General features: G+C 35.5%; 1 protein-coding gene across 1 annotated transcript in view; it reads left to right on the plus strand.

Annotated features, from left to right (window-relative positions):
- atp9a (ATPase phospholipid transporting 9A) overlaps nt 1–11,563 on the plus strand; it is a 70,680-nt gene extending 59,117 nt beyond the window's left edge. Inside the window, exons 25-28 of the mRNA XM_065285239.1 lie at nt 539–647; nt 1,060–1,117; nt 5,324–5,527; nt 9,126–11,563. Coding sequence (XP_065141311.1) covers nt 539–647; nt 1,060–1,117; nt 5,324–5,527; nt 9,126–9,262 — 508 coding nt within the window. The 3' untranslated portion in view covers nt 9,263–11,563. The remainder of the gene's footprint in view (nt 1–538; nt 648–1,059; nt 1,118–5,323; nt 5,528–9,125) is intronic.
- Nucleotides 11,564–13,677: the final 2,114 nt, after the last annotated feature.

Raw genomic sequence — 13,677 nt, forward strand, 5'->3', positions numbered from 1 at the left:
GTCGACAAATACGAATTCCGCAAGACGCACCTGAAATCCTGGCCTGGTCGCACCCCGGGAAAATGGCACGCATGGTCACCCTGTAGCACAGGGGTGTCCAAAATTCAGTTTCAGATTAAATTTCAGTTTTCCAAATAATTATTCAACAAAGTTATTATTTCTAATTGTGCGATTAAATAAAATATGTCTATTAGCTATTTGCATTCAAAGCTTCATATTAAAGGAACATTATGTAGGATTGTGGCCAAAACTGGTATTGCAATCACAAAACGTGTGGCTGAAACTGGTGCTGCAATCACACAGCTGGTGGCCAATATACCAAACGACAACATAAACATCAGTTGAGGGCTGCAACTCCACTTTTTAAATGACAATATCCTGGCCGGACTGGTGTTGTCAGTGATATAAGTATTTGAAATGAAAAGGATTTCTTAATGTCTAGTGACATTTCAGGGCCATTTAATGATTAATTGATATAAATTTCTTACATACTGTTCCTTTAATAATATTTTCAAATGTGTACGTCACTGTCTAACAGGTACTCCACTATCTACACAATGTTTCCTGTATTCTCTCTGGTTTTGGATAAGGATGTCAAATCTGAGGTGGCCATGTTGTATCCTGAACTTTATAAAGATCTTCTGAAGGTATTCATCAATCTACAATGAGGGGTTTTGCACAACAAACCACCGTATTCAGTACAACAGGTCACATCACTTCCAGTTTAGGTCTTTTGCTTGTTCTTTATGAGATGAAGATGTTTAACTTAAGTTGCATTTAAAGAAGGCACCAAAGATAAACATGACTGATATCCATCGCATATGTAGATCTTACTTACATTTAGATACTAAAATAGAATAAAAAGCCACAAATAAAAGCAACTTAGTTAGCTGAATACCTTAAAAGGTATCACGAGTAACACTTGTTGGATGTGATGAAATGTTTTCTGGTTTGTTCATGTGACATTAAGCATAAAACCTATTGGCAAATGTAAATCCTTAAAAGTTGAGTTACTTATTGTTTACTTGTAAATATTAATTGCCATTTTTATTTTTTTAGGGTCGACCTCTCTCGTTCAAAACCTTTTTAATATGGGTGTTGATCAGTATCTACCAAGGTAAGCAAACTCTTATGCAGTACAATAAACCAACCAGACTGTTTTACTCCATGACCTTAAATTCAACAGGTAATCGTGATCAAAATTGAGTTAATCATCGTCTTCGTCTGACCGAAGCGTAACTCGGTTTACAGTCTCTTGTTAAGAAAACAGGAAAGATCCGAAATTGAGTTGTGTGTGCTGAATGTTGTTTCATCCAAACAAACCCACGCACAGGTTTCTCCTCAGCCGTTCTGAATGGTTTATTTGTGTCTGTGGCTGCAAAAGCCGAATAAGCCAGGGTGCTTTTCCACAACTACTGTTTGAGACGAAACTGGATGGCCACAGCGCTCCACCCTAAGCTCTTTGTGTGTAAATCTTTTCGCGTCACACATGGGCATTCCTTTCGTTTGTAAGGTGATTCTGTTTGTTTTAGTATTTATAGTGCACTTTTTACCTTTATTGATAGCTTGTTTCCAAAAGAAACCTCAGGTATCCCTCATTAGTCTCTGCCCAGGAGCTGTTTTCACCTACATGCAGGTTATTCTGGATCTTTCTTTGCATTTGTTTTTCTGTAGCATGTTTACATGTGTGCTTTATATGGTGCCGTCAAGGTCAAAGCATTTCAGATGTTATGTATGAATTAATGACGTTTTTAAAGGTTGTAGTATTTCGTGTTTAAGTGCAGAGGTCAACAAAACACTTCAGGACAGGAAGCTCCATTAAAAAAAACATCAATATAAGGAAGGGCTTTTACACTTCCTGTCACTGCTCTTATTTACTTGTTAAGTGAATCCTCAGTTTTGGGGTAAAAGTTAATATCAGTTTATCTTTTTAAGTGCTGCTGGGTTGTATTAATCCATTGTTGGATCAAATATGTAACCCTGGACAACAAAATCAGTCATAAGTAGCACTGGGTATTTGTAGCAATAGCCAACAATAGACAGGGTTCCCACGGGTCCTTAAAATCCTTGAAAGTTTGTGAATCTGGGGGAAGTTTTTGAAAATATATAACATAGATACAGGTCATAGAAAGTGCTTGAATCTATTTTATGCAAGAAGTCATAAAATCATAAAAATTCTAGACACACGTGCTGAACTGTTCGCTTTATATGCTTAATCTTCTGTATGTGAATGTTGATTCATACCAAAATGCTTTTTTGCATTTTGTTGAGTTTGACACATGAAAACGTCTCGGGTTACCTATGTAACTGTTGTATCCTGAGAAGGGAACGAGACGCTGCATCTCCCTTGCCATACTTCCTAGATCCCTGTAACGCCGTCTTTGGCAATATTTCAGATAGCGATATACTTCCTAGATCCTGCATCACCCTGTCTTTGTCGTTAAGCTTTACCATTGGTTGAATTTGATATACACATGTAGACGCACTTACCTTTGGAGGCGTCCCCAAAGTGTCACCGCAGTGACGCAGCGCGAGTTCCCTCGAAAGGGAACTGTAACAATGTATCTTAAAAAGTAACACGATGTAACCTTGCTCTCACTTGAAATGTGTCCCCATATTTAGTCCTTGAATTTGAGGGTATTGCACCTGGAAAGTCCTTGAAAGGTCCTTGAATTTGAAGTTAACTGAGGTGTGGGAACCCTGAATAGAGGTCGACCGATATGGTTTTTTTTTTAAGAAAGCTGTGTGGTCAATATAAGGCTAATATAACACAAATGTTATCACAGTAAATAAGAGACGAACAGAAAACTAAAAAAAACATTAGTTATGCAAAACATTTATAAATATACCATTTTAAAGTACTTAAAACATATTTCAATTAAATGTATTTGAATTATTTACAAGACATAATTAATGTGGATCTGGCATAGTACTGTTTGAATAAGTGTTGTGTTGTGTCATGTTCAAAAAGTGAATAATGATTGGTCATTTAACTCTCTGTCAGACTTTGGCTTTACATTGAGTGACACTGAGTGTCTTTTTTTTATTACAAACATTAAATTTATGTACTAGAGAAATTTACTGACCAATTGAAAAAAAATGTATCGACCAATGCCAATAAAACAAATCTAAATATTGGCCGATATAACGACCTCAGCGATTTATTTTCCTATCACTAGCCAATAATACATTGTATAGGTTAAATTATAGATTTTTTATGCAAAAAATCATCAGGATATTAAGTAAAGATTATCTTCCATATATTTTTTTAATTTTCTAACGTAAATATATAAAAATGTATTAATCATTATTAGACTATTTTAATGGCGTTTTTTTCCATATTTCAATGTTTTTTCCTTGCACCCTCAGATTCCAGATTTGCAAGTAGTTGTATCTTGACCAACTATTGTCCTAACAAATCCTACATCAATGGATAAAAATGACCCTTCTTACTGGTTTTGTGATTCATGGACACATACAAACATTTTCTGAGTAATTTAACCCAATGGCTGGTGTTGGTCCATTTTTGACCCAATGCTGGGTTGTAAATAATCCACTGTGTTTTAAAGTTTATATGGGTCAGTGAAAAAAATGGTTTGGCAAGATGAGAATTTTTTACTTGTTTTAAAAACATGCATCAGGTATATTTCAATGCACATAGTGTGTTTATGTTAATTTTATCCAATAAAAAATTACATTTGCACCATTTTCATGAAAGTTAAAGGACAAGTTCTGTATTTTACACTTAAAGCCCTGTTTTCAGATTGTTTATGATGAAATTGAACGGTTTTGACTGAAATTTCGACATATGATGCTGCCCCGAGAATTTTCGGGTGTTTGTTGTTTCACCTCCCACCTCTACAATGGGTTTAATGGTGCACTGGAACAATCCTTCCTAAAATGCATTAAACTTTCGTTTACAAAGACGTAAAACTCACCGAGTGGTCAGGGGTGTTCATTGATATGCTCACACAAAAATCGCTGCAAAAGATGCTTTCCAACAGGTGTTTTAGCATTTGTTGTAAACTTGTGGACCTATTTTTCCAAACGCCTCACATCCGTACATTCTTCCGCTGAGAGCTTGAATAATAAACACTCCAGCCCAGGTGGTGGCGCTAATCCGCCTTTGCCAATTGCAAGAATACAAACAACGTTCCCGGCGCGGAGTTATACGGTACCTCACAGCACATCTAATACAAGTCAATGGAGTTGGCAAAAACTACGATAAAACCTGTTGGAAAGCATCTTTTGCAGCGATTTTTGTGTGAGCATATCAGTGAACACCCCTGACCACTCGGTGAGTTTCACGTCTTTGTAAACGAAAGTTTAATGCATTTTAGGAAGGATTGTTCCAGTGTACCTATGCAGCCTTTGTAGAGGTGGAAGGTGAAACAACAAACACCCGAAAATTCTCGGACCAGCATCATTTGTCGAAATTTCAGTCAAAACCATCTGAAAACAGGGCTTTAAGTGTAAAATACCGAACTTGTCCTTTAAGACTGAATGGACCTGAAAATGTCAAATGGTGTAAATGCCAATTGTGCCAAAGAATGAGAAATATTAAATATTTTATCCACCTTGATGGCATGGTAGCATAATTATCAAAAAAATAGTAATTTTGAAATATCATTTTATTAGTTATTTCTAAATATATATTTTAATGCGTTTTGTAATTTTTGTCCTGACATATGCTGAAAATAGCTCTGTTTTCTAAATAATCTTTGAGAAATTATATAAAAATGTATGTACAAAAAATCATATTACACTAAACTAGATGATTATATTTTATTCCACGTTTTTTATAAATATATTTTTATTTTAATAAAAAAATACTAGTTACACCATTTGACACAGACCGGTTACACCACATTGACATTTTTTGCAATTATCCCCCAAATATTCTTTTTAAAATGAAATAAAAACAGAAATTTTAGACTTGGTCCTCAAAAAACAGAATGTATGCAAGTTATCTGCCAATTTATTTTGAGAAATTTTAACCCTTTAAATTTAATTTATCCATACGGACACAAAATAATTAACATCACGTCATTGACCCATATATCTGCTGAAAACCTCTTAGAAGTCAACTCTCATATACCCCATATATATCACACAAGACGTTTCATTTATATCTAACTACTGTTTAAAGCCAAATTTTAGCAAAGCCAAGTTCATTAGTTTGGTTAGACAACCCAAACCGATAAAATGCACCGTATGTCTCTTTGGAGAAGTGAACAGATGTCGTGATGTGAGATCTGTGGTGTAGATCTGGTTGATCTCATCTCAGTTCTGATGGAAACATCTCAATGTTGTGGTTCCTCAGGAAGCATCATCATGTATGGAGCTCTGTTGCTGTTCGAGTCAGAGTTTGTGCACATTGTGGCGATCTCTTTCACCTCTCTGATCCTGACCGAGCTTCTGATGGTGGCCCTGACCATTCAGACGTGGCATTGGCTGATGATTGTCGGCGAGCTCCTCAGTCTGGCCTGCTATATCGCTTCTCTGGTCTTCTTACACGAGTTCATCGGTGAGTACACAGACTTGCAATAGCAGATGGCAAATAACAAACATTTACATGTCATTATCAATATTGAAGTGGCAATTACTCCATATAGTCAATTAATAATTGGGCAATTATTGTTAAAATGTTACTTTTTAACAGTTTTAGATATACTGTAGTATACCAGTCACATTGTCGTTTTCTGCTGTCACGCATTCTTTTAAAGGTCAATATATTAACCTCGATCTTTATTCCCAGTAGTAAATAAAATGTTTAGTATCCTATTATTCTCATGATGTCTTATTGTCATGTAACTAGTTTGACGTCAGAATATCGGATGTGTTCAGGTGAAGCATGCGGCCACATTCCACCAAACCCATTCCTGTTGTCCGTAGGGTGAGCTATATTTGAGCTAATAAAATTTACCTCCCGATCTCCCTGAATCAGCATTCCAGAAGCGCTTTGCCCCTGCGGTCTTATGTATATATGTACCTGACGGGTCTGCCAGCGAGCGACCCGCAGCGCTACAGAGGGAAATACCACAAGTCTGTTCTCATTTCCTGCAGTCCTGATGCGGGGTGCTAGCCAAGGTCTCTGTGTTTATCAGTTTAGAAAGTCCCTGGTTTAGCAAAAGAGATTTTCACACGCTTATATGGTATTTCTTATTCATGCATTTTAAAACGCTTTAATGGGTACACGTTTAAAAATAAATGTGCTTAAAAGGTTCTTCACAGCGGTCCCCCAGTTTGAGAACCACTGCCATAGAAGAAACATTTTTGGTTCCACAAAGAAACATTCGGTCAGATCCTTTTAAAAGAACCATTTGTTTTTTATACAATTTATACATACATACATGTGCTCCTGTATAGCTCAGTGGTTAAGCATTGCATTAGCAGCGCAAAAGGTCATAGGTTCGAACCCAAGGAACACAGACATACTGATAAAAATGTATACCTTGTCATGCACTGTAAGTCTGCCAAATGCATGAATGTAATCGTGATTTTATAATCTAAAGAAAGGTTCTTCCAATGTTACTGGGTTCTTAATGGATCAATGGATCTTAGTGATCTATTGATCTATAAAGGTGCTTCATGATGTCACAGAGTGGTTCTTCTATGACATCATAAAGCACCTTTATTTAAAAAAGTGTAAGAAAAGGTTTTACATAATTGTGATCTACACATAAACTTTCTAAAAGGGTTTCTTAGGCAGCGTTTTCGTTACCCTTCAAACTGCGCAAATTTAAATGGCAAATTGAAACTGTTCCAATGAAAACACTTAAGCTCCCATATATCGCAAACAAAGTTAATTGAGGTGATTTTTCAGGCAATTCGAAAAATCGCAAAACTGCATTTACAGGTCACCTGACGTGCGTAAAAGTCACATGATCGTTCTTTAAATATGGCTTGGTATGTTTGATTGGAGGACAAGACAGAAAAGGTGTGTTTGACTTCATGTGGCGTCACAAGAACCGTCAAGCGCATGACATCAACTGATGTTATGCGACTAAAACGTAATTTTGTTGTCTTATGGAAACGGGTGTGTTAGTCTTCATACTGCCCCGTGCAGAGTCAGACCAACATGTTAAAGACATCAAAATACCTTGAGCGTGACTAGAAAGCATACAGAGCAATCGACTGCTGCTGTATTTTGATGTCATCAGCATGTTGGTCTGCACGGCACTGTATGAAGTCAAACAAACCCGTTTCCATGAGACAACGAAATGATGTTTTAGTCGCATAACATCGGTTAGTGAAAACATTCATTTTGCAATATTTTTAGTTGACGTTTAAAAAATAATGCTAAAGTTTTCATCCCAGTGTTGGGTTAAATTAACCAATAACATGTTTATATTTAAACCAACAATGGGTTAAAACAATCTAGCATAGGTTAAATTACAACCCAAGATTTGGGTTTGTCACTTTTTGGCAAAACGCTCGGTTGAAAGTGTACATTTTAAAAAACACTGGGTTATTTTCAACCCAGAGTTGGGTCAAAAAGTGACAAACCTAGCTGTTTGGTTAAATGAACCAATAAAATCTTTATATTTAAACCAACAATGGGTTAAAACAATCTAGCATAGGTTAAATTACAACTTAAGTTTTTGGTTTGTCACTTTTTGACAAAGCGCTGGGTTAAAAACTACACTTTAAAAATGCTGGGTTATTTTTAAAAATTAACCCAATAAATTTTTATATTTGACCCAACAATTGGTAAAAAACCCCAGCATTTTGGGTTGAAACAACCAAGCATAGGTTAAATTACAAACCATTTGGCTGGGTTTGTCCTTTTTTGACCCAACGCTGGGATTTAATTTTTGAAGATTTGGGTTTGTCACTTTTTGGCAAAACGCTCGGTTGAAAGTGTACATTTTAAAAAACACTGGGTTATTTTCAACCCAGCGTTGGGTCAAAAAGAGACCAACCCATGCAGTTGGGTTAAATTAACCCAATAGATGTTTATATTTGACCCAGCAATTGGTAAAAACAACCCAGCATTTTGGGTTGAAACAACACAGCATAGGTTAAATTACAAACCAATTGGCTGGATTTGTCCCCAATTAATGCTTATATTTGACCCAAAAATTGGTAAAAACAACCCAGCATTATGGGTTGAAACAACCCAGCATTTTGGGATAAAACAACCCAGCATAGGTTAAATTACAACCCATTTGGCTGGGTTTGTGCCTTTTTGACCCAATGCTGAGGTGAAAATAACCCAGCATTTTTCTGAGTGTACACTTTAAAAAGTGCTGGGTTATTTTTAACCCAGCGTTGGGTCAAAAGGGACGAACCCAGGCAGTTGGATTAAATTAACCAAATAAATGTTTATATTTGACCCAACAATTGGTAAAAATAACCCAGTTTTTTGTTGAAACAAAAACACTCTTTTTGACCCAACGCTGGGATTGAATTGATCAATTGCACAAAAGCTGTGTAGTTTTCCCCTTGTTCTCAGCCTGTCAGTTACCTCGTGTAGTTTTGTGTGGCCTTGATATTTCATCACTTGTTACGCTAACCCATGCCATCAACACAACCGCTTTACTTTTGCCCACCTACCGTGGCTAAGGTCTGGATGCATAACCCTGGCAGAGAAGATGATGGATCCATGATGGTGGAGATGACTTGTGTCCATCCCGGGCTCACGTTCACAGCACATGAACAAGTGTTCCTTCAGTCGTGTCGATGAGGCATCCCGACACCGCAGAGCAAAATCTGTTGGTGTGTGGCGCGTTACCACATTAAACAAAGACTGGGACTGCTTCTCACTGTGTGACGCTGGTTTCCAGAAAACACTAAACAAACTGTGGCCTACTTACATTTCAGCATTCAATCTGAGTTACTTCCCCTGACCTGACTGTGGTCTGCTTGTGTTTCTCAAACTCTGTTCTGGTGTTTTTGCATTTCTGGGAATCAATGTTTAAATAAAGACCCAGCGGCTTATTCAGCAGAAATTTCAACAGGATTACTTTGATGGGAACGACTTTTACATAAGCGCGTTTAAATGTCTAGACGTTGTCGTGAGATTCTGACTGTGCATTGGAAAGTCAATGCTTTACATGATGTCAGCCTTCTGCTTGTAATGAGATCTTTCCTACATCTCTTTTTTTCTCTCACACGTGCAGATGTGTATTTCATCACCACCCTGTCTTTCGTCTGGAAGGTCACGGTTATCACTTTGGTCAGCTGCCTGCCTCTCTACATCCTCAAATATCTGCGGCGACGGTTCTCCCCACCCAGCTACTCCAAACTGACCTCTTAAAGACCAACGTACCAGCCCTCGCATCTCCAACCTCCAAACTTCTGCTTTGGTAATTTAATCGGAACTCCCTAAAGCTAAAAATGCAGGTGTGGTTTTATTTATCTAGTAAGTTTTACTAGATTTTTGGATTTAGGCGTATTCTTGATAGTCAGTGTTAAAGAGCAGACTCACCGAGAGTCATTCAGTCTGAATCATCCCATTTCACTACAGTTTAACTTTCAGTGAATCACTCTCACTAGGGAAGACTAAACAAACTGGTTTGCTTTGGGATTTATCCTCGACATAAAGGGAAGTCTGGGACGGTTTTCTATAATTAATCATGTGTTGTTGTTGTTATGCATCTCAAGTTTATTTCTTTTGTATTTATATTCTCATGAAAAGGAGAAATTTGCACAATGATAGGGGAATATGGAAACTGGAATTAAATTAATAAGTTATTTTATGGTCTTTTGGTACATTTTTATTTTTATTTTTCTAAAACTACTGAACATTATTATTTAATAACTTTAAAAAGTCTTCAGATTAGGTGAAATAAAAAAACTATCTATTGTACAGCTCCACAAAACACATATTATAATGTAGTAATAATAATAATAATTATTATTATTATTATAATGTAACATTATGTGTCTGCGTGTTTGTGCATGCACAACCTCACTAACTAGGTTAACTGGAAGCCATTATCAGATTCAGATGTCTTGATCGTCTTAAACCGATACTCCAGCCAAATATCAAAATTACACTGCAAAAAATTATTTTCAAGAAAACATTTTCTTTGTATTTTTGTCTTGTTTTCAGTAAAAATATCAAAAAATTCTTAAATTAAGATGCTTTTTCTTGATGAGCAAAACGACCCAAGAAAACAAGTCTAGTTTTTAATCCAAAAATATCACATTTAAAAAAATTTGTGCAAAAATCAAACAAAAAAAATCTGCTAATGGGGTAAGCTAATTTTTCTTGAATTTTTCTTGATTTTTTTTATTTTATTTTAGATATTTTTACTGAAAACAAGACAAAAATACGAAGAATTTTTTTTCTTGAAAATCATTTTTTGCAGTGTAGCCCATGATTTACTTACCATCAAGCAATCCATCACCTTTAGACGAACACATTTGGAGTTATTTTAATAAATGTCCTTCCTCTTCCAAGCTTATAATGCAAAAAACTCATTGGCGTCATTACCGGAAGCTAGTTATTACACTGCAAAAAATTATTTTCAAGAAAAAAAATCAAATTTAAGTGATTTTGTGCATAAAAAAGGCAAAAAAATCTGCGAATGGGGTAAGCAAATTTTTCTTGAATTTAATGTTTCAGAAAAATTTTCACGATTGAACGATTTTTTTGCTTGCTTTATGCACAAAATCACTTAAATTTTATATTTTTTTGTCTAAAAACTAGACTTATTTTCTCTGGTCGTTTTGCTCATCAAGAAAAGGATCTTTAAGAATTTTTAGATATTTGTACTGAAAACAAGACAAAAATACTTTTTTTTAAATCATTTTTTGCAGTCTATAGTTTAAAAAGTTTCAAATATGAATATTTTTCTTATAAAATCGCATCGGTTACCTGCAAAAACACTGTATTACCCTTTTTAGCCATGTGGATTACCTTTGTGAAGGATGAATGCACTTTTTGAGGGTTTGAAGTCAGAAGTTGACTGATTCCTGTTTGCTACCATTAATAAACCATATATCACAGATTACTTGAGGGGTAAGTACATCATGGGCTAATTTCGATTTTTAGCTGGAGTATCCCTTTAAAAGCATGAACGTCTGCTTGTACAAAAACGTTTGTCCTCTTTTGTGGTGACCTCTGACGTTAAACATGGTCACTTTTGTACCCTGACCTCCTCAGTTGACCGGGGTTTTGACCATTACACCTACACACAGTTGGGTTGTCTTATAAAACATTCAGTCGGTGGATTAAAGGGCAAAATCTTATGATGCATCTTAGCGTTCCATGTTTTTTTATGTGTCTTTATGAGACTTTATGAGACATAAGCCAGTGTGCATCTTGATGTGTGTTTGTAAATGATCCTCAAAAAAGTGACCTGCACTTACCATTACTCACTATGTGTCTGTGTTTGCAGTAATTGTGCCATATTCGCTCATCTGCACACCGTTCTTTTGGTAAATGCGCTTATTTTATTTATTGTAAGTCTCTTTGCATGGAAGAGAATTTGTACAGATGTGATGTGGACTCTCGTTGTCATGAATTTCATCTGACTACTTTGTCGTTGACTGTTTTTTATGATTGGTACTAATTCATTTAATAATGTATTGTAACCTACTGAACTGTAAAAATGGCTTTTATTTATTGTTTTTCTTACCTGTGTTGGAATTTGCACAAATTTACAGAACAAAAAAGAGACGTGTGGCTCAGGATTAAAGGTGTTAAAATAAAAATCATCTTTTATAAATGTTTTCTCTCCTCATTCTCAATTTTTTCACTTTAATTTTGTGTTAAAATGACTTTTGAAGTTTTTGGTATTTTTTAAAGTTAAGACGTTTAAAAAAATCAAATCTTCTCATGCTTATACTTATGTTGCTGCACATTTTGACAATTGATGTAGATCAGCTGGATTTTATATCCAAACAGAAGACCTGCTGATATAAATATGTTAGTACATTAGTATGGTATTGCATTCTTAGCCTGTGTGTTTTAAACAGATAAATCATATTTCACCAGCAGGGGGAGTCTTAAATATTAATGCACACTTTGAATCCGTGCATTACTGCAGGAGTGACAGTCTACACTTCTTCATAGTGCACTGCCAAGTACAAATACATCATAGTGGATGATTGCATCCTAAGGGAATTTTCCACTTTAAATCAAATATTAGACTATCGAGTGGAAAATCACCTCCATATACGTGTTTTAATGTGGCATTTTACAGTATTACAAATTCACGGATAAAATAAAGATGATTAAGTAATAACAACTTTTTTTCATTTGGCTGAAATGGTAACCACAAAATCTGAACATTGCTTTCTATTGCACAGTGGAAAGCCTCTTACGCTTCTGTTTTCAGCCCGTGTGTGTAATCTGATCAACTTTCTTTTGTGCCTCACATATTTCTCCCCGGGTTCCTCCATCTCTTACATCTATAATGCTGTTTTTGCTGAAATGAGCTCCTTGGGTAAACCCATACAGCCCATATAATCACAAACGGTCCTCTTCTTCTGATGTGGTGAACTCTGCGGCGTGCCAGACGCTGGAGTGCCCATGTGCACGTAGCATTAAGACAGATTTTCTTTATTATCAGACACGTGTGCTGCAGATCAGATGAGACCCAGAGAAAGAGCTGCTGTGAGAATCAAAGGAAAACAGATATGTTAGCAAGGTCACGTCTATGTAATGGGACTGTAAATTGGGCTGAAATCGGAGCGTAATCCGATCAAATTGTTCTCACATTCATATTTAAGATCAATAACTGCAGAGTTTAGTCAGTTAAAACATTACAGTGAAAAATGTGATAACCACACTCAGAACAAAATGGTCAAAAATTTTCCCAAGCTCTCACTATGTAACATTTAGATATGTAAACATTTGGTACTATTATGCACCTTTGAGGTACTAATATGAAACTGTGGTATGAATATTAATCTTTGAGGTACAAATATAAACTTTTGAGGTGCTGTTATAGACCTTCGAGGTACTAATATGAAACTTTTAAGGTACTATATATAAACTTTTGAGGACCTGATGTGAAACTTTAAGGTACTATATGTAAACTTTTGAAGGAACTTACGTGAAACTTTGAGATACTAATATGCACATTGAAGTACTAATATGAACTTTTGAGGTACTAAAATGAAATTGAGGAACTAATCTGAACCTTTGAGGTACTAATATGAAACTGAGGTATGAATATGAACTTTTGAGGTACTGATATTAATATTTGAGGTACTAATATAAACTTTTGAGGTACTTATATGCACATATTAAGTACTAATATGGACTTTTGAGGTACTAATATGGACCTTTGAGGTACTAATATGAACTTTTGAGGTACTAATATGAACCTTTGAGGTACTCATATAAAACTTTGAGGTACTAATATGATATTGAGGTACTAATGTGAACCTTTGAGGTACTAATATGAACCTTTGAGGTACTCATATAAAACTTTGAGGTACAAATATGATATACTAATGTGAACCTTTGAGGTACTAATATGAACCTTTGAGGTACTCATATAAAACTTTGAGGTACAAATATGATATACTAATGTGAACTTTTGAGGTACTAATATGGAACTTTGAGGTACTAATATGGAACTTTAAGGTACTAATAAAGTACTAATATGAACTTTTGAGGTACTAAAATGAAATTGAGGAACTAATCTGAACCTTTGAGGTACTAATATGAAACTGAGGTATAAATATGAACCTTTGAGGTACTGATATAAACTT

Source organism: Paramisgurnus dabryanus, chromosome 21 (assembly GCF_030506205.2).
Source record: "Paramisgurnus dabryanus chromosome 21, PD_genome_1.1, whole genome shotgun sequence".
Taxonomy (NCBI): domain Eukaryota; kingdom Metazoa; phylum Chordata; class Actinopteri; order Cypriniformes; family Cobitidae; genus Paramisgurnus; species Paramisgurnus dabryanus.